At 36.9% G+C, this 24,377-nt stretch overlaps 1 protein-coding gene across 5 annotated transcripts in view; it reads right to left on the reverse strand.

The window, feature by feature from the left end:
* The window catches only part of TENM2 (teneurin transmembrane protein 2), a 545,195-nt gene that overhangs the window by 309,615 nt on the left and 211,203 nt on the right, over positions 1-24,377 (reverse strand). For 3 of the 5 annotated variants that reach the window (XM_086470945.1, XM_086470944.1, XM_086470943.1), the window contains exon 3: positions 11,326-11,409. The exons of the other annotated variants lie outside the window; for them this stretch is intronic. In XM_086470945.1, coding sequence (XP_086327071.1) covers positions 11,326-11,409 — 84 coding nt within the window. The remainder of the gene's footprint in view (positions 1-11,325; positions 11,410-24,377) is intronic. 5 annotated transcript variants of the gene reach the window in all.

Here is a 24,377-nt window from a genome sequence, read left to right on the forward strand (position 1 = left end):
GACAGCTCAACTTTGCAAGAAAAGACCCAGCTATCAGATGACATCGGGGAATCTAAAAATTCAAGGTGACATAGGAAAATAATTAACCCTGACTTTTGACAACTGGAGCTTATCAAGATGTGGATCATGAAATCAAATTGGTTTTTATTTTTAGCCAATAGCCCTCAAAACAAAATGTAACTTAATTACCTTATCATGTCACAGACGGTAACAATTGTCATATACAAGATAGAGGAAAAAAGAGGCACGCTGTGCTTTGGAACAAAGAGAAAAACTAAAAGAGATTCAGTTCGAAAGTTAACATCATTCTGGGAATTTAAATGAAGTTAAATTCTGTATGTTTTTCTATCAGAAATAAAAGGAGATTGCAACTCATTGCATATGTATCTATAAGTCAAAATTGAAATTATATTACACATTCCCCTCCAACTAAAATAAGCAGTCATCTGTCACTCTTTTATTAAGTGATACCACCTCAAGAGCAGTACCTACATCTTCCACTCTAAGCAGGTAAGGCAAGGAGAGTTGTTCTAGCCACAGGCTCACACAGTACGTCCTAATACCGATCAGACTAGTGTTTAAAAAAACCAAAACACAACAGCTTATGTTATGCTGCTTGTACAATCCGACTTTCCTGTGAATGTAAAGAAGGCTCAGGAAGAGTTGCACCACAGCACAACAGACCATGGACATTAAGATAAGGACATAAGGCTATTCAAGTCCTGTACATTACAGTAAGCAAGATGAAAAGATCTATACATGACATTTCAAAAAATTAATGGATTGAGATGTTACTCTGAAAAGAATGATTTTATTAAATATGAACTATTATAATTACATTTTGCATTTTAATAAGCTTTCTCTCCTGTCATTATGTGACCTAAAATCTTTCAACTGCACAAAACATTTACTGGCCATGCTCCTTCAGCTTAATAACAGCTGGAAATTTAAGCAGCCTAAGAAGAAAAGGGTTTAAAGAAGCAATTTTGTCTACTGCACAGTAAGATACTGTGTAACATGTTTGCATATTGTTAGAGGCCTTTTGACTGGGCCTGGAATCTCCTCAGACAAGTATGTCTTTAACCACTGTCCTGCAGCCAGCTATGAAATGCTGCTCCACAGTCATCTCCCACCTTCAACATACACCAGCAGAAGGGCTGGCCCTGCTGAAGTCCACAGGGACTGTGCCACAGAGTTCAAGGACACATTGCTGCATGTATTATTCCACTGTATTTCCAAATTTGGGTATAAATGTAATTCAAGGAGATATTTCTATATATGTAATAATATGTATTACACAAAACCACAGCTATGCATGTCCTCTTCTCAATGCACTACAAATACACACACACTCTCTTGTAATTTGCAAGTACAGAATTTTTTTCATCTATGAATTGAAGAAATTCAATGGGGATGTCTAACTAAGAAAATGGGAAACTAGACCAAAAGTATACAAAGTTAAAGTTGGGTAGGAAAAGTTATCCAGACTCAACTTCTCTCATATTTTGCTGTTACAACTTTAAAAGACACATATGTGGTTACCTGAAGTGTTCAAGGTTTTCTAATTTTATGTAGTAGGAACCTTGTAGAAAATACATTTGTTCGTTTTTTAAAGACAACCTCAATAGCTAATTAAAATCTAGTTCAAGAACTGCTTTTAGTAAACACCCGTATGTCATCAGGTGAAGAAAGCTAAGTAGGTATTTTAATAAATTCTAGGATTTCAAGATTACTTTTAGAAATCACCTATCTTTAGAGAGATCAGAGAAGTGTAATTCTTCTTAACTTTCTGAAATGGATCATATTCTAAGTTTGCCTCGGTTGAGCTCCAAAGGATCAAACAGTGAAATTAGGACTTCCTCCTCTATCTATATGAAATGGCTTTCTACACAGCCCAAACAAACCAAAACCAAACACTATAAGAAATCTAAGGGTTTATGAAAATACTGTTTCTACTCTATCTTCACCTTCAAAAATGCATTGATGTAAATGAAAAAGACAAAAATATCTGCGACTGATAGAAGTGTATCGTTGCAAATACCAGTTGACAGTAACAGCAGAAAGGGTGCTTGTAGAAAAATAAACAGTTTTTGAACATGTATCTGTAGTTCTGATGATACAGGCTAAACGACACATGCTGCACTACTCATCTCACTTTGGGAGTTATAAACATCTTTCTAGCCTGCTTATGTTAATGCCAAGAGACTTAAACTTGGGCAGCCTAAATTTATAGCAGGTGTGGGAAAAATAAAAGGAGAGTAGGTCATTATGTCAAGAGATGCAGCATAGTGGTCTGCCCTGTGTTACTCTCCCAGGGGATCCCTGGCATAGTGGATAGGGCACTTCTGAAAGTAACAGCACCTTAACGATGGCAGTTTCATAGAAGCCCTTGTGACTCCAGAAAACAGCTAACCGTAAAGGACTTACACATAGAGGAAAAAAAACCCCATAATGTATCTTTTAAACCTATAGAATATGTATAAATAATAACTTTCCATAGAATCCTGTGCTCACATGCCTCCTCAACAAGGAGGCTTAATAACTCCTCTTGTCAACACAGCTTGGAATAAACAACCTCTACCTTTTAGTTTATTTTTGGCAGTTTTAGTGGAAATAACATTAAAAACATCTTAACAGCACAGTTTTCCAGAGGCTGAACACACTCTACATTCCAGTGGTCTGTCTAGCCAAAGGTTATAAACTTAAAGTTGGGCAAGTATTTATTAATGAAGTTCTATGACTACATAACACTAATCTTAGCTGGCTAACCCACTGCAGATGAGAAGTCAAGACTTTGCAACACATTCTAGGGTGAAAAAGGCACATTTCAAAAATTACAATTTCTCAAGGACCACAACATAGCAGAAAGCAAACAACGAGAGACAACACTTCAAAGGGATCTTGAAAAAGTCTGAGTACCTAATACCATCCAATTCTTCTGGAAAACTTGTATTTAACAGGAATTCCAGGAACTCTCACCTGGAATTCCTACCTCAGGTTGAGTTTAGAAAAAAGTACGAATATTGAAGTAGATATTTCTATAATGAGAACAATGAAGGTGAAAGGAAAGGGAAGTTCTAAATGCTGATTTGCTTGTCATGTAAAATAACGCTTAGAAGCACGTCCTGGTCAAGGAACCAAAATCAAAACTGCATTTAAATTAACTAAAAGCAGACTAAGGAATTTGGTTAAGTACACATATTCAGGATATCAATTTTGAAAATACTATTTTTCTATATTAATTTGACAAGGAAAACAGAGGTAGAAGCATTCTGTAATTCAAAGAATTTTACAATTATGTCGCTTCTACCTTGTTAACATAAATTCTCTACATTCTCTAAGACAACAGTTTAAAATTTACTTAGAAGCCACCATACCTCAAATTCAGTCCCTTTATATTGTCAAAATAAAGCTAAATCATGGAGGAATGATCACATCAGGAAGGTTTGAGTCTACCAGAATGTCTGTACACCAACAATCTACCTCAACAATCTAATCCAACAAACTGATCACAGCACTGTTCTAATGCTTTACCGATACAAAAACTTCCTCCCACTCCAGCTTCTCACTCTAGAGAGCTAATCCATTGTAAAGTCCTCGTGAACTGTTGAACTTCACAACTAAAATGCAAAGTTAAAATATCCTTAATCAAACTAGCTACAACTCAAGTGCTCCCGATCAGGAATGATTTCAGTTAAAATCCCTGAAGGTGAACTGCAGCAGCTGCTTTCTGTATAAAGCAGCTCAACTGCTTAGATTTTATTCATTGCAAGTTTTGTCTGTACGAATCTCCGCATGTATTTAGTGCATCCATGCACTCACACTTAAGAGAGATTTCTGTCCTTTCCCATTACTTCACATTTAACTTTGAGACAGTATGATTTCTACTACCACCACAGATTGAGAAGGACATAGCCAAAAAAGCACAGTAAAGGGAAGCAAAAACTATTCCAATGTTCTGTAATAGTTAACTTTTGCCACATTTTTCATACTACCACTACTATATTACTTAACTAGCAGTATTACTTAACTAGTAGTATTAACCACTCTGACAACTATGCATGCCTGAAATGACATTGCTTCCTAAGGCTGCAGACTTGACCAACTCTGAGCCACCCTAAAAGGAACGTCAATAAGGCACACCACAGAAGTGACTTAGAAAATGAAGAAATCAATACAATACATGCCAATCCTATCTATCTTCCTTAGATTCACCTAAACCTAGCCTTTATTACATGTAGCAGTACTGCAAAGTCATGGCAGTTCTGGTCCTAATTGCCTGTTTTGAATACAGGAAGAAATTAAAACTAAAAGACTGTTGATAGAAACCCTAAGTTTAAGGCACAAAAATGCAGGTTTATTGAATGCTGCCTTTAAGATATGGAGCTCGCTTTTTTTTTTTTTACAAAAGTATCTTTTAATCAGCTATAATGCTCAGAATCCAACCTACAGTGAAGCTGAGTTTGACCTATGAAATGAAAGATTCAACCCTTACTGCTAAGAGCAGAAGACAATGAGAAGTTTGCAAGTGCAGTTCTGTTACTTCTGACAAGGCTTTCTATAAAAAGAATGAGGCCTGACAGTGGCTAAAACAGGAGACGCCTTTTGCTACTCTGAATATGTCAGTTCTAGTGACTAAACCAGGTACTTGGTAAATTAGAACATGCGGCTCTTCAGCCTGTACTGTGTAACAGCCTGCCAGGGAGGTTGCACAAGCTGTTTTTACTATTGAAAAGAAGCACCAATACACATTCTCCAAAATGATAATATTACCACATGATACACAAAGTCAAATTTCAGAATCAAAATTCAGGGGTAACATCTACAACTAATCTTGAGAATCACCAAGTAGAGTGGAAAGAGGAGGGAGGGCAGCAGTTTTGCACTGGTGATGAATATATTACAGTGCTGAAAGAAGGCTGGAGATTTTGCAAGCTAAAGAGGTAATGGATGAAGGTTTCTGCTATCTAAAGAGAAAAAGCCCACCTGATTTTTTTTTTTTTTGGTCCTAGTTGCAGATCACCTAGTTTTCCAAAATGCACTCCATTTCCCACTTGCACATCTCATTTAATCAAATAAAAATAATGCTTTTTTTTTTTTTTAAAAAAAGATTATGTCAGTAAGTTTCAGTAAGTCCTTTCAGTGGCCTCCTGGCATTAACACCACATTAAATCTTTGCATTAATCGAGACCAGGTACTTCAAGCCATGTGGGATTTAGGGTACAGTATTTTCCTACCCCAGACTGACTGAGAAAACAAAAGCTTTCATTCTAAATAAAAGAATGAACCAAGTACAATCAAATATGGCCAGATTCTGAGCATACACACTATGGAAAAACCTGTCTCTGAAGCACATTCAGTCTACTGAACCATCACTCAAAATCTAACAATTATATCAGGATCAAATACTAACTCCTACAGATCCTGTTTAAGGAAATAAATTTTGAAGAAGCATGAAAATGTATTAACAGGTATGTCTAAGTCTTACTGGCAGGAGAAATACTGGGAAGTTGGTTGAAAATACTGAACTCACTTGTCTCAGTAAGAAAATGGAAATCAAGAAGTGTGCTGTATAAATCTCAGCTTTTCACCTCTGCTTATTAACCCAAGCAGATGTAACTCTTCAGATACAATAAGCCCATCCACTATCCACATTTCTGTCAAAATGCTTGGCCTTCCACTGACAACTTCCGAATGTAGCTAAGCGTCATTGAGGTAAAGATCTTTAAAACGGGGAAGAGTTTGCAAGTAACAGTGTAAAATAATTTACTGTCATAATTTCCTCATTGCTTCTCCATATTAAAAAATAATGCAATCAATTTCATTTTATTTACTATTATGGCATTAGAGATTATAAAAATTTTGCCCCAGATGCAGATCCAGTTTGGAATAAAGCACATTACATTTCCAGTTCATAATGCAAACAAAAGAAAGTGCTTACAAAAGCAAGCTATGGAAATTCACAAAGAAAGCACTGCTCAGCCTCCCTCCACCTTTACCCTAGGAGTGGATATCAGTAAACCTAAACTAAGCAATTATGGCACTAGTATTAAAAAATACATACATCATTTATTTTTTTTTAAATCAGTTTTTCTTGTCTCCCTCCTTATTCAAGTTTCACAGCATACATATGGGTATGAATAAGTAAGGGATTCTTCACCCTAACTTCATGCACACCAGCTTGAGAAATGTTTCAGATTAACATAAATGATAATACGCATACATAAGGCTGTCTTTCAAAGAGGTTTGATAATCTGTAAATGCAACGTTTACACAGACCAGGTCAAGTCAAAAGTTCATAATACAAGTATTTAACTTACGTAAATCTGTTTATCACTGCTAAGGAACATGGGATGACTTCAAATGCTCACTATCTAATATACACAGTACATATTTAGTGCAACTTGCATGAATCCTTGTTCCAATTTTTAATTACTAGGCAGTCTGTAAAGACAAAAAGCCATGAAGTCAGATTGCTCTTTTTTTTTTATTTTATCAGAACAATTAACGTTAATCACATATTACCTCACAGGCACCACTTTTCTACACATTCATTACTAAAATAATAAATTGAAAGAAGTTTGAATAGGAGTATTAAAATAACTACAAGTACAGACATTTACCCTTATACATATTTCTAGCGCTATTTCCTTGTTCATAAGCAGGTAATGCAAAGCTTCATTTACACTCACTATGTTTCAGGACTCCCAACAATATAAAAGAAACAGCAATTCCTTTTAAAATCATTTATATTATGTTTTTTCCATACATATTTTTCTTTTTCTACTGTATACAGTTTTACTTGCATAACTTGTCAAAATGCTTTGTGAAACCATAGAAGTAGGACAAGGATTTCATACCATTAAACAGACCTTAGTAGTGGGAAGGGAAGAGATGGAATTTGTTGTCACTTGAGATTTTTAAAGTTTTAGACAAAGAGTCTGAATTCTTGCCTCTGTGGAATCCATCCTGTTTTTCATCTGCTAGAGAATAAAGTAGCCAAAGTTTAAGTGGTGGCTGAATTTTTTATTTTTTTTTTAATTTTATTTTATTTCTAATGTTTCCAACCCATGGCTTTAATTTCTATCTCAAAATCTTAAAATTAAATATCCATCCATCCATACGGAGATCCAGACATTTCGTTTTTTGGATTTATTAAAATCTACTTATACTGATAACAGCATAGGGACATACGATTTGGCACGGTAAACACAGGTTTAACAGCCTAATTGCTTGGATTTTGTAGAGTGGATCATTATGTTAATGTCTCTGCAGTAAAGTGCTAAATAGGAATTCCCACAGCAAAGACTTCTCATTGCTGACTGAGAAGGAAAAGGTCAAGACATACGGGGTAATTTGGGAAGAGACTGCTCTTTGGGGACACAGGAGAGGAATCTTCAAACTGACAGGAACACCAAGCTCTACCAAAGGGAAGAAAACATGCCACAATATAAAACACCATGGATTATGTCTTTGAATAACCCAGGGACACCAGATGATTACATCTTGTCTTCCAACCTTGCTGGGGAGGAAAGATAGCTTCACAAAGCTTTACAGGACAAAGACGTACTCTACAGAAGTAAACAGCTCTGCATGTATGTAGAATTTCTTACTGTACAGTATTCAACTGGATTTTGAGATAAACCTCACTATTTTGTTCTGCAGTTGCAATGATGGCACTGCACATTATGCACCCTTAAATACTTTCTCCCGTGCAAACAAATCTGACACTGATCCCACACGACACCTGAACCTGCTCTGTCTTCACGGCCCCAGATTCATGGACATGATAGATAACTAGGCTTGCTTCGAGGACTAAGAATGTCACTGTGGAAAGATTTTTGCTTTGGTAAAAGAAAGACTAAATGTGAAGTTTTCCGTGTGAACCAGGTATTTTGAAAGAATTAATATATGTTTAACATTTTGGATCCAATAATAAATTGGATCAAAACAAAACATAAATAAAAGGCATCAACATAGCTATATATTTTGTAAGTTCCTTTTAATAGTTTAGTATTTCCTTCATTTTCCTGAAGAAGTTTCATTATTGTTTTCCACAAACTTGTGCCCACATTTAATCATCAAAAATGCACCTCCACCACACAGCAGATGTGTCATTAACTATTTCTGAAAAAAAGTGAAATAAAATCACCCAGCATGGAATACTACAGAATAAGTCAACACTAGCAGATGGTGTTTATTTGTCACTGCTTGTGTCAAAAATTACCACCTATTTCATCAGTTTCTTTAAGGTAGAAGCTTCATGTAAGAAGTGGAAAAGCTATTTTTTATAAGCTGTCACAGAACTCTTTAAAATATAAGTTCTTGTTTTCATGGCTTCCAGTTTTCTAGGACATGGTGCAAAACACAGGAGATCGGTTTGTATAAATCTGACATGATCAAGTATTTTGCTAGCAGCTCAATCTTTCAACACACAATCTGTTTTGTTTCTCAAGCAAATTTGCAAATTCTTTAGTTCAAATACTGGTGTTTTCAAGAGAAATTCTGTAACAAGTGTTAAGTCTGCTCTTAGGAGAGGCACCTGCTATAACTGTCAGCTTGTTTTCTTCTAGGACCCAATATGCAGGAGGGTTTTAATTCCCCCTCAGATTTTCCCTACATTCTCATTATTTTATTTTATCACACACTTTTGGTTTTGCGGTTTACATTCTGTGGTTGATTGTTTCTTGACAAAACAGTATGTTGCATGAAGAGCAATTGTACAAACTGGACTGGGCTACTTAAAAAAAAATCACTGCTAAAATCCCACAATAAAACCAGCTTTTGCTCACGTATTTTTGAAAGAATTTCCATTAAAATGGAAACCCAAAAACCGCCCGTAAATGCAAACCCATATAATCCTCAGTAAGGCAAATCCACATTGAAAGCGGCAAAGTGAACTAAATTCCTCAATACTGTGATTTAAACAGAATGCTTATAAATGCTATCCACAATAACCATACACAGTATTTAAATGCAATTTTCAACAAAGTAAAAGAACTTATTTACATCTGAAGGATACTGGACATCAGTTTACCATTCTCGCTGACGATTTTAAATGTCATGCCACGGAGAGACATTTCTCAAATCAAATCCCCATACAACCACTTGCATTTTGTATCTAAACGCCATAAGCACAGGATAAAATCCAACCCATTTTCTTCTCCCAGAAAATGCATAATCCCTGTCTTCCTTAAATTACAGGTCAACTGATAACGTCCCAAAATTACTTTAAGATCTTACTCGCACATCACAGATTACCATAGATCTTTGAGATAGTTGTACGCTTGCTGCAACAACACATCAAATACATAGCTTATTAACTATAGTCATTCAAATCTCCTTTTAGTATTGACAGGATGACACATCAATTCTGAGTCTATGGACCCCACTACAATGTCCATATTTGTATGTTCAGAGTTTACTCAAGATCATCATGTTGAAATAAACAACAAAGATGCTTAAACTGCACTACAATGGCTGCAAAGCGAATGAAAAAACAGGAAATGGCAGGAAAAAAAGGCTGCCTGGTCAACCACTGTCAGTGCACTGCAATATGTTTTTTAATTACTTAATCCTTTCTCCCTCCCTACTAAGTCTTCTATTGCACTTAACGGTCAGGTTGGCTTGCATGCACTGTAGAAGGAACCGATCCTTTTATATTTATTATTTAATAAGAAGCACAAGCCTCTGTGTCCTATTCAAATCACACTCTAAGCAGAGCGCTATTAAATATCTTCTTTTGCTTTTATATATTGCCCAACATTATGCTACCTGAATGCTTTAAAAGCATTCGTTAATAATGTGGATATATCTCTGAGCTTTGTTACATTATTTCACAGTTATAAAAAGAAACTCAGAGTGATTTTCTTCTGTTTGTTTGGGTTCAGTTTTAATTCTGGATGCTTAGTATAAGACAGATTTGAGACATTTTGCGGTTTTTGTTTTGGTTTTGTTTGGTTTTGTTTGCTTGTTTGGGTGTGGGGTTTTTTTTGTTTGGTTTTTTTTTTTTTTTCAATCTATTAAGAATCCTTCTCCCAGAAAAGGTGAAATGTAGGTCTACTCCAAATACTAGGTGGGGGAGATATTTTCCCATAGGATGCTTTTACTCTTTTTCCTTCCAGAGTCTGAATATGGATCTGACTCTTCTGCCTGTGTTTCTGAAGCACTGACCATTATAATACCCACGTTCACTACTTAACCTCCTTTTTTCCCATTACCTCTTGGTCTGCAACAGTGGCATATTTCTCCCTAGCAAAGTGAAGGCTGAATAGATCAAGAAACCTAACATTTTATTAGAACACAGCAAAGCAATCCGCCCACTAACTGCGCACACTCAGTAACTGGGTACCTTTAAAATGGAAAGTCTCTATTCTCTATTTTTTGAATTCAAGAAACATCAAGAGGAAGATGCCAAGGAATCATTATCTTTCTACTAAAATTTCTTAAGATGTCTTTGGATTTATACTACTATAGCATATTAATTTTTCCTTTTGCTAAAAAGTACATTACAAGCGTTTTTTCAAACATCCTTCTCCCAAAAGAGTTTTGCTCTCAGGGAAACAAAAGGTATGAGTGTGTGCAGGGAGCAGTGGTACTTAAAAAAAAGAATAAATTGTCTATCAATGAGGCAATTCCCTACAAAACAAACAAACAAATCAGCACCACAAAGCCCTCTGATTGTTTTGCACAGCCCCTAAGATACAAAACTTCAGTGACACACCAAGTGTGATGAATCTGAATCTCTGAGATCAAAAAAATTCAAATCAAGACTAAAGATGAACAGAGCTATCGCTAAACCTTTCATCAGAACGACATGTTTAAGAATTGCTGAAGAAACACGTATCACATGCAAGCTTTTACCAAGGGGATAAAACACATGTAATTGCCTTTGTGAAAATACTGCTAGACACGGGTACCATATTGTTTTTAAATTATGCCTGTGCGTACCCAGATCTGGCATCTCTCACATGTCTTAGCTCTCCTTCTCTCCATGTAATGAGCCCCGCCCCATGAAGCAACATCAGCTCAGGGAACACACAGCTCCTCCACCACCCAGTGAAGACTCCCAATAAAAACACTACCCTTACTTAGTTCAATCAAATCGGGAAGGTAATATTCAACAATGAAACAGAAATAAGCAATAAAGAGAGATCAGGTTTATTCAACAGAATATAAACACACAGGAGGAAAAAACAAACAAGTCCCACAATACATAATAAGCAAAACATAAACAGAACTACATTAATCACTGCAAAATCCACAAATTCTAAACTAGGTTCTAAGTTTACAAGGAATACAGTTTAAGCAAGATAAAAACCTTACGTATTAGAGAGTTCTTTGTCTCAGCCAGCTGCTGCCAGCTTGTCTGTCTGTCTTTCAATTTCTCAGAAAGGTGTGTGTGAAAATCTAAATGAAATAAAACAGATACATTTTAGACATGGATCGTTTCCTCCTTTTCTTCCATTCCATTTCCCTTTGATGCAATACAGACAACAGAATGTTTTACCTCCTCCCACCCAAAGCATTCCTGAATAATAATAAAATACATTACTCATCATTATCCAGAAACTGTTAGGATTCTTTTATCTTGTTATCAATGACATATAAAAAGGCATATTGAGTAGCAGTAGTACTGGTGAAACCTTGCTTTGCAGGCAGTACATATACCCACTGTTGGTACCAATAACCACAGAGAGGGCAGTGTGTATAAAAATCTGGCTATAACACATGCACTAGAATTTCACCTAAAGTCCATGAGAGCTTCCACATGTGCTGTACAGCAGGTAATTAAGATCATACTAACTTACTTTCAGCATATTATCTATTACCCCTATAGCCGAGTATGTATCACTGCATCCTTCTAAAAGATAATTTTTATGACCTAAAACCAGACTCTTAAGATGCATTTGGAAAAGGGACGCTTTCAGCTGTAATAAATCGCTCCTTACATGTTTATTGCAGCAGCATGATGACTTTTACATTGACTATCCACATAATCAGGTTCATTCTGCTGCATCTCAACTAGACATAAACCAGTGAACTGCAGTATTGCAAGGACGGCATTTTTTTTTTTCTTTTTCGTCTCGTAAAAACTAGCCAGCTTTAGGAAGACGGATTTTAATATATTTATATAAAAATCATCCTTTAGTTTTGAATAGTCTTTCTCTTTGACTAGAAAGAAAACAGGTTTCTTTTGGTCGTACAACTAATTCAAATATAGCTGGACTTTGAAACCATGAAGTAATTAGGGAGTCTTCTTAACATTTGAAAAACACAAAATCAATTGAAAATTGTTATTGAATTTCTTGGTAACAACAGGAGAGTTTTTAGATGTAATAAACAGGAAACAGAAAACCTATTTTTATTTGTTTACCTGAATTTCCTTGCACAAACCAGTAAGAAAAGAGGCCTAATAATTAACGTACGGTCACTTCAATTGTTCCTCTTCACTGCCTTTAAGGCTTCACTGGGAAATTATTTTACTTGGTACATCTCCGGTTCAAATCCTTAATAATTTTTATAATCTAATAATTTAACCTTGCCTCCAAGATGCACCAGAGTCACCAATGAAAATGTGTTCTGTATATGACGGTATTTTATTATACACAGAGAAAAAAAGGCAATGCATTGAGACACTTAAAGATATGAAACCAGATGATCAAACCAATGGAAAATAAACCACTTTGCATGCTAAAGATGTAAGAGAACAAATTAGCTATTTGTTAGGGCCACAACTATTTTCAACCTAAAATGCCCGTAAACAAAAATAACGTGAGAGAATGACAGCTCGTCCTGGTTTTGGCTGGGATAGGGTTAATTTTCTTCCCAGTAGCGGGTACAGTGCTGTGTTTTGGATTTAGCGTGTGAATAAAGTTGACACACGCTGGTGTTTCAGTTGTTGCTGCGTAGGGCTTATCCCAAGTCAAGGACTTTTCAGTTTCCCATGCTCTGCCAGCGAGGAGGTGCCCAAGGAGCTGGGAGGGAGCATGGCCAGGACAGCTGACCCGAACTAGCCAAAGGGCTATTCCATGCCATGGGGCATCATGCTCAGTGTGTAAACTGGGGGGAGCTGGCCGGGGGGGCTGATTGCTGCTCCGGCATCGGTCAGCAGCTGGTGAGCAGCTGCACTGTGCATCTCTTGTCTCTTCTAGCGTTTTATTTCTCTTTCCTTTTTTATTATATTCCTTTTGATTACTATTATTACTATTATTGTTGTTGCTATTATTCTTGTTATTATTATAACACTATATGTCAGTTATTGAACTGTGTTTATCTCAACCCACAAGTTTTACTTTTTTCCCAATGCTCCTCCCCATTGCACCTGGGCAGGGCGCAGGGAGTCAGTGAGTGACTGCATGGTGCTTAGTTGCCAGCTGAGGTTAAACCACAACACTGGTTTTGGGTGTAAAAAGTAATTTTAAAGGACAAGTTATACTTTTACAAACAATAAAAACCAGACATTGTTTACTAAACAGGCAAAATGTCTCCTTATCATGCATGAAATTCAAGTTTGATGTGGTATGACTACAAGACATTTTCAGATATTTTGGCTGATGTCTAATTAGTTCAGCTTTACTTTTGATGATACAGACTGTTGATTTAAAAGCAAGGAAGGAAAGCAAAGATTTTCAGGAACACTACACTGAAAGATAATTCTGTGAAAAATATGCAAGTCAAGCAAAGATACATGAAGTGTGGAGCAAAATGACTATCGATATAAAAAAGCTGGTTAAAAAATACAATTACAAATGTCTTCATTTTGGTGTAACCAGCAATTTTCCCAAAAATATAATACTAAAAGATGAGGATATTATTATCATATTTTTCACATTTCAAAAACAGGATAAATGAAATACCATTAAAGATATGCATATACAGGAACATATCGAAAAGAAAGTAATGGAATTGTTTCACTAAGTTTGGGATTTTTTTTTCCTTTTTCTTTTTAATGTGAAAGTGGGACCAAATTCTTAAATCTAGTGCAATTCTTCTATGGTACTTTCAATTAAATTAAATGATTTTAGTAGTTTACAATTTTACATTTTCTGTTACATTACATCGCGTAATATGTAAATTTTTGAAATCTTTACTGTCTCTAGTTTTGTTTTAATAGAAGTTTTGCTTTCATTTCTCTTTCAAGAGGAAATAACAGACTTAATCCATTAAGAGTTTATCTATCAACACTTCATCACATTACCCTTTAAGCCTGTGTATGCTACTGCTGTTTTCTCTTTTTACCTGTCTGTGGCCACTTTGGGATATTTGATCCTTACAATTACAAGGGGTTCAGATAAGGACAACCAACTGTTCCCCCAAGGAAGCTGAGCCATCCCTATTTTTGATGTGAAATATCTAAAACTAATGGCTAAAACATAAGTTTCCAAGCTCTGTTTCTCCAACAATTAAAGAAAGAAGTTTATTACCAATGCCTGAAGGAAAGAAAAATTTAAATGTTGAGACACTTTAAAAATAGTTTCATCTGAAGGGAAGTCTCCATGGGTATTACCTTCCTTTGACACTCACAGGGAGTTAAACCTAATTGCATTTAGGGTTATCTCTAGCAGCTACACTCAGAATCAAACATCCTCATGAGGACTATTGTTCTAAGTAATCTACTTATTAGGCTTTTATTCAGATTTAGTACAGTCTTTTATAAAAAACATCTCAAAGGGATAGTAATGGATTTTGCAATTATCAGACAGGAATGAATAGACTATGACCTACAATCTTTGGCCTTGCTAAAAATTAGGGAAAAAGTAAATCTGTAGATCATTAAGTTAATTTTAGTCCCTATCAGACACCACACCTTACATACGGAAAAAGTAAAACCTGTGTGAATTTACTACGCTTTCCTCTTACTATATGCCTCTAAAACACAAACCCCTCAATGTCCACAGGTCTGTTTGCTCCTGTAGAACCTGACACAAAGAAAGAAATCTGCTTCCTGTACATTACTTTCCAAGATGAATGAGTAGCAGTTTTTGGCTTGCTGTCTCAAGTCCCAGTTTAAGATAAAAATCAATGCCAACACAGCTAATTTTAAATACCAGTATAAAGACTAACAACACTTTTTAAAAATTGAGAAAATAAATACTGCAATTCCTAAATGGGTCTCCCGTGAGGTATACAACGCTCAGACTAGCTGCATATCGTCTGCACATTATTCACCAAACTAATTTTCTTCTCCTTTCCTCACAGCAGCCTCTTCAGAAACTGACACTCTGCTTCTGCCATTCTATTACCTCTTAATATTTATCTAATTTCTCTCACGCCCCAACAGTCTCCCATGAGTCCTGGCACTCTGATGAGACCTACACGACATCTCCTTGCCGTCCGACAGAAGGACTGACAAGGAAAGGCTGTAATTACTGTCCCCGTTTCCATTCCCTCTCTATTGCTACGCCGTGTAACCAGCAATCAGGAGGCACCTCTGAACACCACGCAGCCAGAGGTCCCGCTCATCAGGATCCCACCACAGAGCATTCTCGGGCCCCACAGGACATGTCTTTCTCACAGCAAAGAGTCTGATCACCAAATATCACGTTGTTCTTAATTTATGGTTCCTCTTCTGAGCTGGCCTAACAATGACTCGTGACTGTTACCTACCCAGGAACAAGTACCACTCCTGTCTCTTCTTTTTCTCCCCCCACCCCCATCCCCATTGTTTTCTTCAGAATTTCCCCCTTCATAGTCCTGCCTGAATGGATGCTTCCACCTATGCACTGTGAATTTTCAACCTTATTAGTTTAGTCAGGTATTTTGGAATTTCACTTTTTAACATTTCCCAAGAGGCATCACTAAAAGCTTGGCTACCAACCATATAGTAGATGCTCCACATTTTACGATGATAGCACGTTGTTTATGTTTTGTTTTGTCCTTTACAGTATGAAAACTTTTTGCATTTCATAAGGCTTGCTTCCACCTCCCATAATTCTTATGCTTGTCAACATTCATCTAGAAAATAACCGTGGAACTTCGAATATGACCAGAGCCTAAATATCCTCCTAAGCTCTGTTCCCATTTTCCCCTCTTCTATTTATCAAAGTGGCATAACCTAATTTTTACCGGTAATAAACAATAAAAAGACGGTTATTTTTACAAACTAGTACTTCAGAGGCATTAAAAAAGGTCTTATAAATAAATACCCTTAATTTCTCAGGCTGCTTCCTCTCCTTCCCAATATTTACGCAAAACCATCCAGTAACGAACACTTGCTTCATTTCTGTCACACCTACACGGCTGAGTCTTGTCCAATTTCTCTTTGATTTCCTCTCTATTGAACCCTTTCAACAAGTAGGAGCTGCACCTCTGTTAGTACCTTAGCACATTTTCATTGCTATTTGCTCAGCATTTATTACTGATCATTATGGTTTTTGAGGAATAGGGCAAAACCAGTAACAACTGACAGAACACACTCTCAGTACTGGGCAGGTCAAAGCTCTATGCTTTCCTCAAATAACATTTTTTGGTTTTGCTTTTTTCATCATCATCTTCTCCCCTAACGTTTTGGATCAAGCGTACTGGACAGACATAACAAATGCAGTACTCTTAACCTACCTGCATGCCATTTCTGGAGGCAAATAACGGTTATAAAGAAACTAGAAGAGTCAGAAATACAAATATCATGCACGGAAAGTATGGGAACACGAATTGTTCTGCACTAAAAGGGCCACACAGTTTCTCTTTTCCTATATTCTCCTAACAGAATTACTATCTGTTTTTTTTACTCTATTACGTTCTATCACACATTTAATATCCAATGTTTTGTTTAATCTTTTACAAAAGTTCTATTCATTTTTCTCTCCTCTGAAGCACGTTCACCAAGCCAACTAAACTTAAAAAAGCTTTACCTGCCTAATACACTAGCAGCTCTCAAGCAGTATTATTCTCCAACAAAACATCCACAAGACATATTTTGGTTTTTGAAAGTATACAGTTAAATATGTTAACACACCACCAAATATTCATGTAAGAATGGCAAACACTACAAAGGAAAATGCGCTAATATTAGTTCAAGTACATTTGAAAGCTTATTATAGCTCAGTGAACTCAACAGCAAACACACCATTTTTCCTCTCCAGTCTATCAAAGGTAAGGTTACAAAATGGGAGTAAGGAGAATTTTTGACTCTGCTACTTATGACATCCTAAATATTACCAAACATGACCAGCAACAGATCCACTGCCCCAGGAGCTGGATTTTCCAAATGCATTACCCATGTGTTTTATATAGACTCCTCTAAGCAACTAGCTACATTAGAGACAACAGTACAGGACTTAAACCGACAAATACCTTCACTTTGTATTTTCATTTTGTATGGACTAACGAAAGCACTAGGATGTAGTAGTATTGCACGAATCGCAGGGACGTGCATAATTCAGATCAGCACTTAGCAGAGCGCACAGACGTATCTATTTCTTTGTGCAGGACTCTGCTACACCTATGAACTTTAAGTGAACTGAAACTAAATTTCAAGTGGATTTACTTAAGTCAAATTAAATGGTTTCTACTTGTCTTATTTCCAGAAAGAATCAAATACAGGCCCTCATAAATCCAAACAAATTCATCTACATAGGAGTTCCAACCAATTTCACAATACTACTTTAAAATCATGCCACTGAATCCCTGGTGATTTGGATGAATCTCTGAACAGTCAAGCCCTAACATCTAAAATATTCATAATTGTCTCTTAATTCAACATGGTCATTGACTCACATGAAAAGAAAAACTGTAAGCGAAACTTCAAAACATTTTTGCTCTTCCCAATACTGTTTCCTTCCGGTTTTGTTTTGCTTTGCTTTTTAAAGTAAGGGTCAATTTAACAACTATTACTTCATGCTGTTAGGAATGGGTTAGTATCCTCATACAGGTCAGTGACTCAGCTACACGTCAACATCCCCAAAATTTATAAAACCATAAGCCAATTTCCAAATTATTAAACTAATGGGGAAAATTTAAATTACTAAACAGTTCATGGTGAAAGTATCACTTTTTCAAATCTGGCTATTTGAAAAAAAAGAAACAAACCAATATCCTTACACAAATATGGTGACAAAATTCTCATTAACCAAGCTTTACAACAAAAGTGATCAGGTACGAAGTTTAAATTTAGAGGAGACTACATACATGGTACTACAACCCATCAACACTTCAGTTAAAGCACCCACTGCTGTTCTTTGTCACTCTGGGCAGCACACAAAGCTGTGTAAACACAAACTGCATAGAGAAGGCTAAAAAAATATTTAAAGGCTAAAAAGAATTCATTAAAAAGTTTTTTTTTCTCCTTATTGTGGGATATATATTGATATCCTGTACTTTTTCAGCTTGAAAGTGTAAAGACAGAATGAGTGAACCAAAATGCTAGAGTAAAAATTAATCTGCCAGGTACCACTATGCTGTTTCTTTTGTGAGTAAGTGAACAAACCGAAGTGAGCTGCTCTTGGTAAGACTGCACTTGTTTTAGTTTATCAACTAATGTCAGCAGAATGGAGCACTGTGACAGCTGTGAAATAAACATTAAGGGATTCATAAAACAATGGAAAGAAGGTTTTCCAGTATAAGCATGCAATTCTAATAGTCCTAAATTATTATAACCACATGTTGGGTGTTGTGTCACCCTGTGCCTCCTCCAGAACAAGCAAACAAAGAAGCAAACCACCAAAACGTGACGACTTCTGTCAAAAAAATTGTGTAAAGCTAACACATAGGGGCATAAGAAAATAAGAAGGACCAAAGTGCTACCACGTTAGTCCTACCGACATATCTGGCATTTTTTTCTATGACCTGAATATTCCACAGGCTCTACAATACCCTGTATACCTCCAACCCTGCAGCTCATTGCTCATTTAAAATCAAGCAAGCCCCTAAAAGCATAAAGAAACACTAACCCAAACACACACAGTTGTGTTCTTAGGGAGCTGGTGATTGAGACCGATGTTCTCACAACAATAATGCCTTCCAAAACAAAACAAAGAAGCTCTTAAAGTAGTAACTTCAGCATTCCTTGTTATACAGTAATGTTCTTCACTGTTAGGAATTACATTTTTTTTTTAAATTGTTATGGCAAGTTAATTAATTGATGAGCCTCAACCACCTTTAGACCTACTTTTACTCACTGATCTCTCTTCTCTTTCTACAGCAAGTTCTACCAGTGGGGGGAAAAAAAAAAAAAATATAAAATTACAGTTTTCAAGGAATTTAGTTGGTAAAACCTACGTTGTCATCTGTGCCTGTAAACAATTTTGAAGAACTGACACACAATTCACAAGAATACAAGCAGACAAATGTACTGTCTTTCTGTGTTATTTGTTGCGGGAAAAAAATCACAAAGGACAAGATTTCAATCTCAAATTTTACCAACTATCTGTTCAGCCCCTATAATGAGAACACCTATAGCTTTGAAACAAAATTATTCTTAGTACTCTGACAAAGAACATAGAGTACGACCTGTAGTGAGTCAGATCAAAGGTCTTCTATCACATCTCTAGCCTAAGGAAAAGTATAAAACTAGAGTAAACACGTGAAGATAATCCTTCAGAATACCCTCTGAAACTCCAGTAGTTTGTCTCTCAGCTTTCCTAAAATTTTTATTCAACAGCCCTGGTTGGATTTTTCTTCCATCCATTTCTCAAGTCTGGCTTTGAACCTGTGTAAATTGTCAGTATTTACAAAGTCTAGGGATGAAAAGCCCAACAACTTCCCTGAATATCATATGGAGTAGATTTTTGTTATACTTACGATCTGCCATTTGCTAATTTGATGTATAGTTCTCATATGGGGAAAAAGAATTGAACAATCATTCCTTATTTAGATTCTCTATGTCACTCACCACTGCATAGACTCCAATCATGTCAACAGTCACCGTTTTTTTTCACACAAAAGAGTATTAAACTATCCAAGCCATTCTTCACAAGGGAACTGTGCCATACTTTGGGTAACCAATCTCACTGGCTCTCACCTTTTGCTGTTCTACTCTATCATTCTTTAAATGGAAGAAGGAGCATTCAACACATCGTATGGCCATCCCACACCTTTATACAATGGCAATGACGATATGTTCTATTTCATTCTATAAACTTTCCACTGGTGGTTCTTGTTTGTTGTAAGCAGGGGGTTGTTTGCATTACTTTGTTATTGCAGAGATACAGCATCATAGAATCGCAGAATAGTTTGGGCTGACAGGGACTTTTCGAGGCCATCTGGTCCAACCCCCAGCAGTGAGCAGGGACACCTTTAGCTGGATCAGGGTGCTCAGAGCCCCGTCCAACCTGGCCTGGAATGTTCCCAGGGATGGGGCTTCTACCACCTCTCTGGGCAACCTGTGTCAGTGTTTCACCACCCTCATTGTAAAAAATTTCTTCTTTATATCTAGTCTAAATCTGCCCTCCTTCAGTTTTAAACCGTTACCCCTTGTCCTATCGCAGCAGGCCCCGCTAAAAAGATTGCCCTCATCTTTCTTATAGGCCCCCTTTAAGTATTGAAAGGTTGCAATATCCTTTCATAGGGTTGTCCACTGTTACATTAACATAACTTTACTGAAAAATACTGGACAATTCAGAGCCCATCATATTTCCTCAACAATTATCACTTTCACCTGCTGTTTTCTATCCTACCCATTCGTCAGCATGAGATTCTTCAGGAGATTTTCCACTCTGTCTTCACTACCCTGGATAACACTCGGCATACAGAAAATTATCATCTCTGTACACATCTGCTTTTCTGGCTCATTTGAATAAACACCAAAATTAAGTTTGCCCCATGAATGGAACAAAGCACAGGAGGAGGCTGTAACACACTCAAAAAACCCAGACAAATTCAGCTCTTTCATGTATCAATACTTGTTTACCTTACGCATCATGGTAGCTGCCTCCCTCTGCATACAACATAGGCTAGTAATAAATATATTCATATGTTTCATGATAGATAGAATCCAGCCTTAAGGACTCTGCCCAGTTTCCACAAACCACACAGTTTATAAAAGAGCCAGAATTGCCTGGACAAGATGGACTTACATAAACCCATCACAAGTTCCTGCTGTGCACCGTTAAGAGAGAAAGCATTAGACACAATGACTCAAAAGGGATAACATTTTAGAGTAAATAAACATAGACAATACTTTCTACACGCACCAAAGGATATTTATGATGTGAAAAACACTGCCATATATTCTAAGCTACAAATACCAAGTCACATGGTGAGTGACCTAGTTTCCTTTTCATTTTAAGTGCATTTTTAGTAATTCCATGTTGATTTATGTTTTCATTAAAACCTCAGGGATATGTCCTTTTGAAGTCTGCTGGAGACTGAATGGACATATGATGCGTTGTAAAGAATACCTAGGCATTATTTCCCAATGTTCTCTCTCTCAAAGTCCTATGCCTAATAGGAGCTCAACTGAAGAGCAAATAAGCATCATTTGTTTACCTCTGTCTTATCTTTCCTTCACAGGAATTTCAATGCAAATGTGAAATAGAACGAACACCAACAAATGCATCAACTGGTCATGCAGTCTAATGACTACAATCAACAAAGGAAAGGAGACTACTGTGCTCTCTGCTTTCTGCCACAGCATTCTGCAGTTGGCAATACTAGCAGTGTTCTGTGTATCTTATTTTTTGCAACTGAATTAATATAGAAGTACTTTGAAAAATCATCCCAGTATTTATACAGAAGTGGTGTAATGCATTTCTGTAACCTTCATTATATTGATTTGAAACAGAAAAGACAACTCACCTAAGAAAAAAGCCCTCTCAGTGCCTCCAATCGTGCAGAAGATGCATTAGAAGGGTTTCGTTTTTGGAGAATTCTGAATTTAGCTTGCAATAAGTGGAAACTTCTAATTGTTCTCAAACCAGAAATGTAAAGCCAGTGAAACGAGGTCCACTATTGTCAATTTATTTTATTAACAATGGATAATAAAACTTCAAAATTTATGTATGGACTCCAAAAGCGCAGAGCAATGAGTAGCTGAATTTTTTTGATTTGCCCCTTCCCTATCACTGAATTAAGTGACAACATCAGATTTTCTATAATAAACAAGCACAAAATATTGCATATTGACCTAGCTTCAAATAAAGGCTCAATTACAGTAATGATAATTATATTAGGACAGTCTAGGTTTCCCTACAACTCTCTATTTCTCAAATCTAAAGAGAGTTGTGTGTGTGATGACAGCTCTGTGTGCTCATAAGACTATTCTTACTTTATCCTGTCTACTTTCGCATGCTCCACAAATTCATTTTTAAGCTGCAGTTTTCAAGTATTTTGTCAATCACAGTTTATCAAATGCATTCTGCTAAGGCAGCTGTCAGGACAAGATTCAGCAATGACAAGCTGTCTTAGCTCCTGTTCATTCCATCCTTAAGTCACCAACTCTTATTTTTATCTCTGAGGAGGAGAAACACTCTGGCTAGAAAAGGCTCTACCTGTTCACTAAACAGGCAGTTGAGTCACTCTGTTGGCAAGGCTCCTGATCAACAGAACTAGGAGTACCAATAAATTCTCAGCAGCCCATTTATGCCCACTTTTTCCTTATCATAAGTGCTATTCTGAAAATACTACTGGCACTCTGCACATAGAAGTGACTGAGTAAAAGAGTGCAGGTTGTCAATTTATCCTGAAAAAGCCTCCAGCAGATAGGTAAAAGCCATCTAAGCTATAGTAGAAGACAGTGCTGTTACACAGAATTGCCAAATTCCCCAGAAAACATTCCAGACAAAATTCTGGCCTGTTACACACAGGCAAAATGATAACAGCATACATCACTATTCTTGTGTACACTGAAAAAATCAGTTCATACTGAAGTATATTCTTATAAATCCTGGCAATTAAGAACTTAATGGCATCTTAATCTGTATGTTGCAAGTGATATTTCATAAAGGGTAAAACTGGGATTATGCCAAACTTGCCTTTTAGCATTCATTGTGTTATCGACTGTACTACCTAAAAGAATGTTCATTTATAATGACAGATTGTGACTGGGAAAAAAGTATAAATCTGATTTCCCCCCCTCCATAGTTATTATCATGTAAGTGCCATAAGCATAAGAGTACACAGCTTGCCTCCAAATATTTTAATGGATTGAAATGAGTGTCATTTGATCCTATACATGATCTGTTGTGGGATGAAGGAGGGAGTCGGAAAAGTATATCCAGTGCTAACCCACACCAAACCCTTTTGCCTTAAAGGTAACAGAATGAAGGAAGTTTCAGCCTTCAGTCTGGCCAGCAGGCCGAGGGAGGTGATTCTGCCCCTCTGCTCTGCTCTGCTGAGCCCCCACCCGCAGTGCTGTGTCCAGCTCTGGAGTCCTCAGCACAAGACAGGCGTGGACCTGCTCGAGCAGGTCCAAAGGAGGCCATGAAGATGTTCAGGGGGCTAAAGCACCTCTCCTTTGAGGACAGACTGAGAGAGCTGGGGTTGCTCATTGCAGGGGGTTAGACTAGGTGACCTTTAATGGTCCCTTCCAGCCCAAACTATTCGATGATTCTGTGATTCATTAAAAAAGCAGCAAGAATAAGGCGAAGTAGTGACTTGAATTGTAGAAGTGCTGAATATTCCCTGTACCAGTTGACGTTAACAGCAAACAGTATTTGAAACAGGCTGGCATTTGAAAACAGACCTTATATGAACTCAGGACAAAATTCTCAATTGCTGTCCAGCTTGTAAGAGTCCATTATTGCCCATTTATGCCATATAATGACCCATTTATGCCATATAAAGAGGAACAAAGCAATAAATAGGCCAGAGTAGTCTCAAAACTAACAGAAAAATCCTTCGGATATGAACAGAAGACATCAAACTACCTTAAAACAATGTCTCATTGCCAACCCTATCATGAGAGAAGGTTAGAAATGGAGCCAGAGGTGAGCATAAGAGTGCAGGAAGAAGTCAGAGATAGGACCACGGCATGCAAACACGTCAATAAGCAGCTTGGAAATAGCTGGTTTGATGTTTCATAGCAATGTAGATTGTTTTTGTGACAGACCAAACTGAAATCAGAAGTACACAAAGGACTGTTGCTCTTAGCAACACTCCCCGACTCCCACTTAGGGCAGCTATTTTTGTATTATGAACCTTAAGGTCCTAGATGAAGGCAACCATAAAGCAAACGAGAGTTTAGGTTTCATTTATACCCTATAACCTCAACTAGCTTGGATAAAAATACTGGAACAGGTGAGCAGACTTGCTACTTTTAAAGGAATCCCTTCCACCTATTAAATGGTCCACCTCCTTGTACCACATAACGCATTAAGAATATAGATGTCTGTGAACATAATGCAGATGATGTTCAGAGTTCATAATGTAACAGGTTATTCCGAGAACTGTGAAAATCTGAGGGCAAAATGATGGTGGCTGATCTTACCAAACAGGACTAA

Source organism: Leptosomus discolor, chromosome 10 (genome assembly GCF_034619465.1).
Source record: "Leptosomus discolor isolate bLepDis1 chromosome 10, bLepDis1.hap2, whole genome shotgun sequence".
Lineage (NCBI taxonomy): Eukaryota > Metazoa > Chordata > Aves > Leptosomiformes > Leptosomidae > Leptosomus > Leptosomus discolor.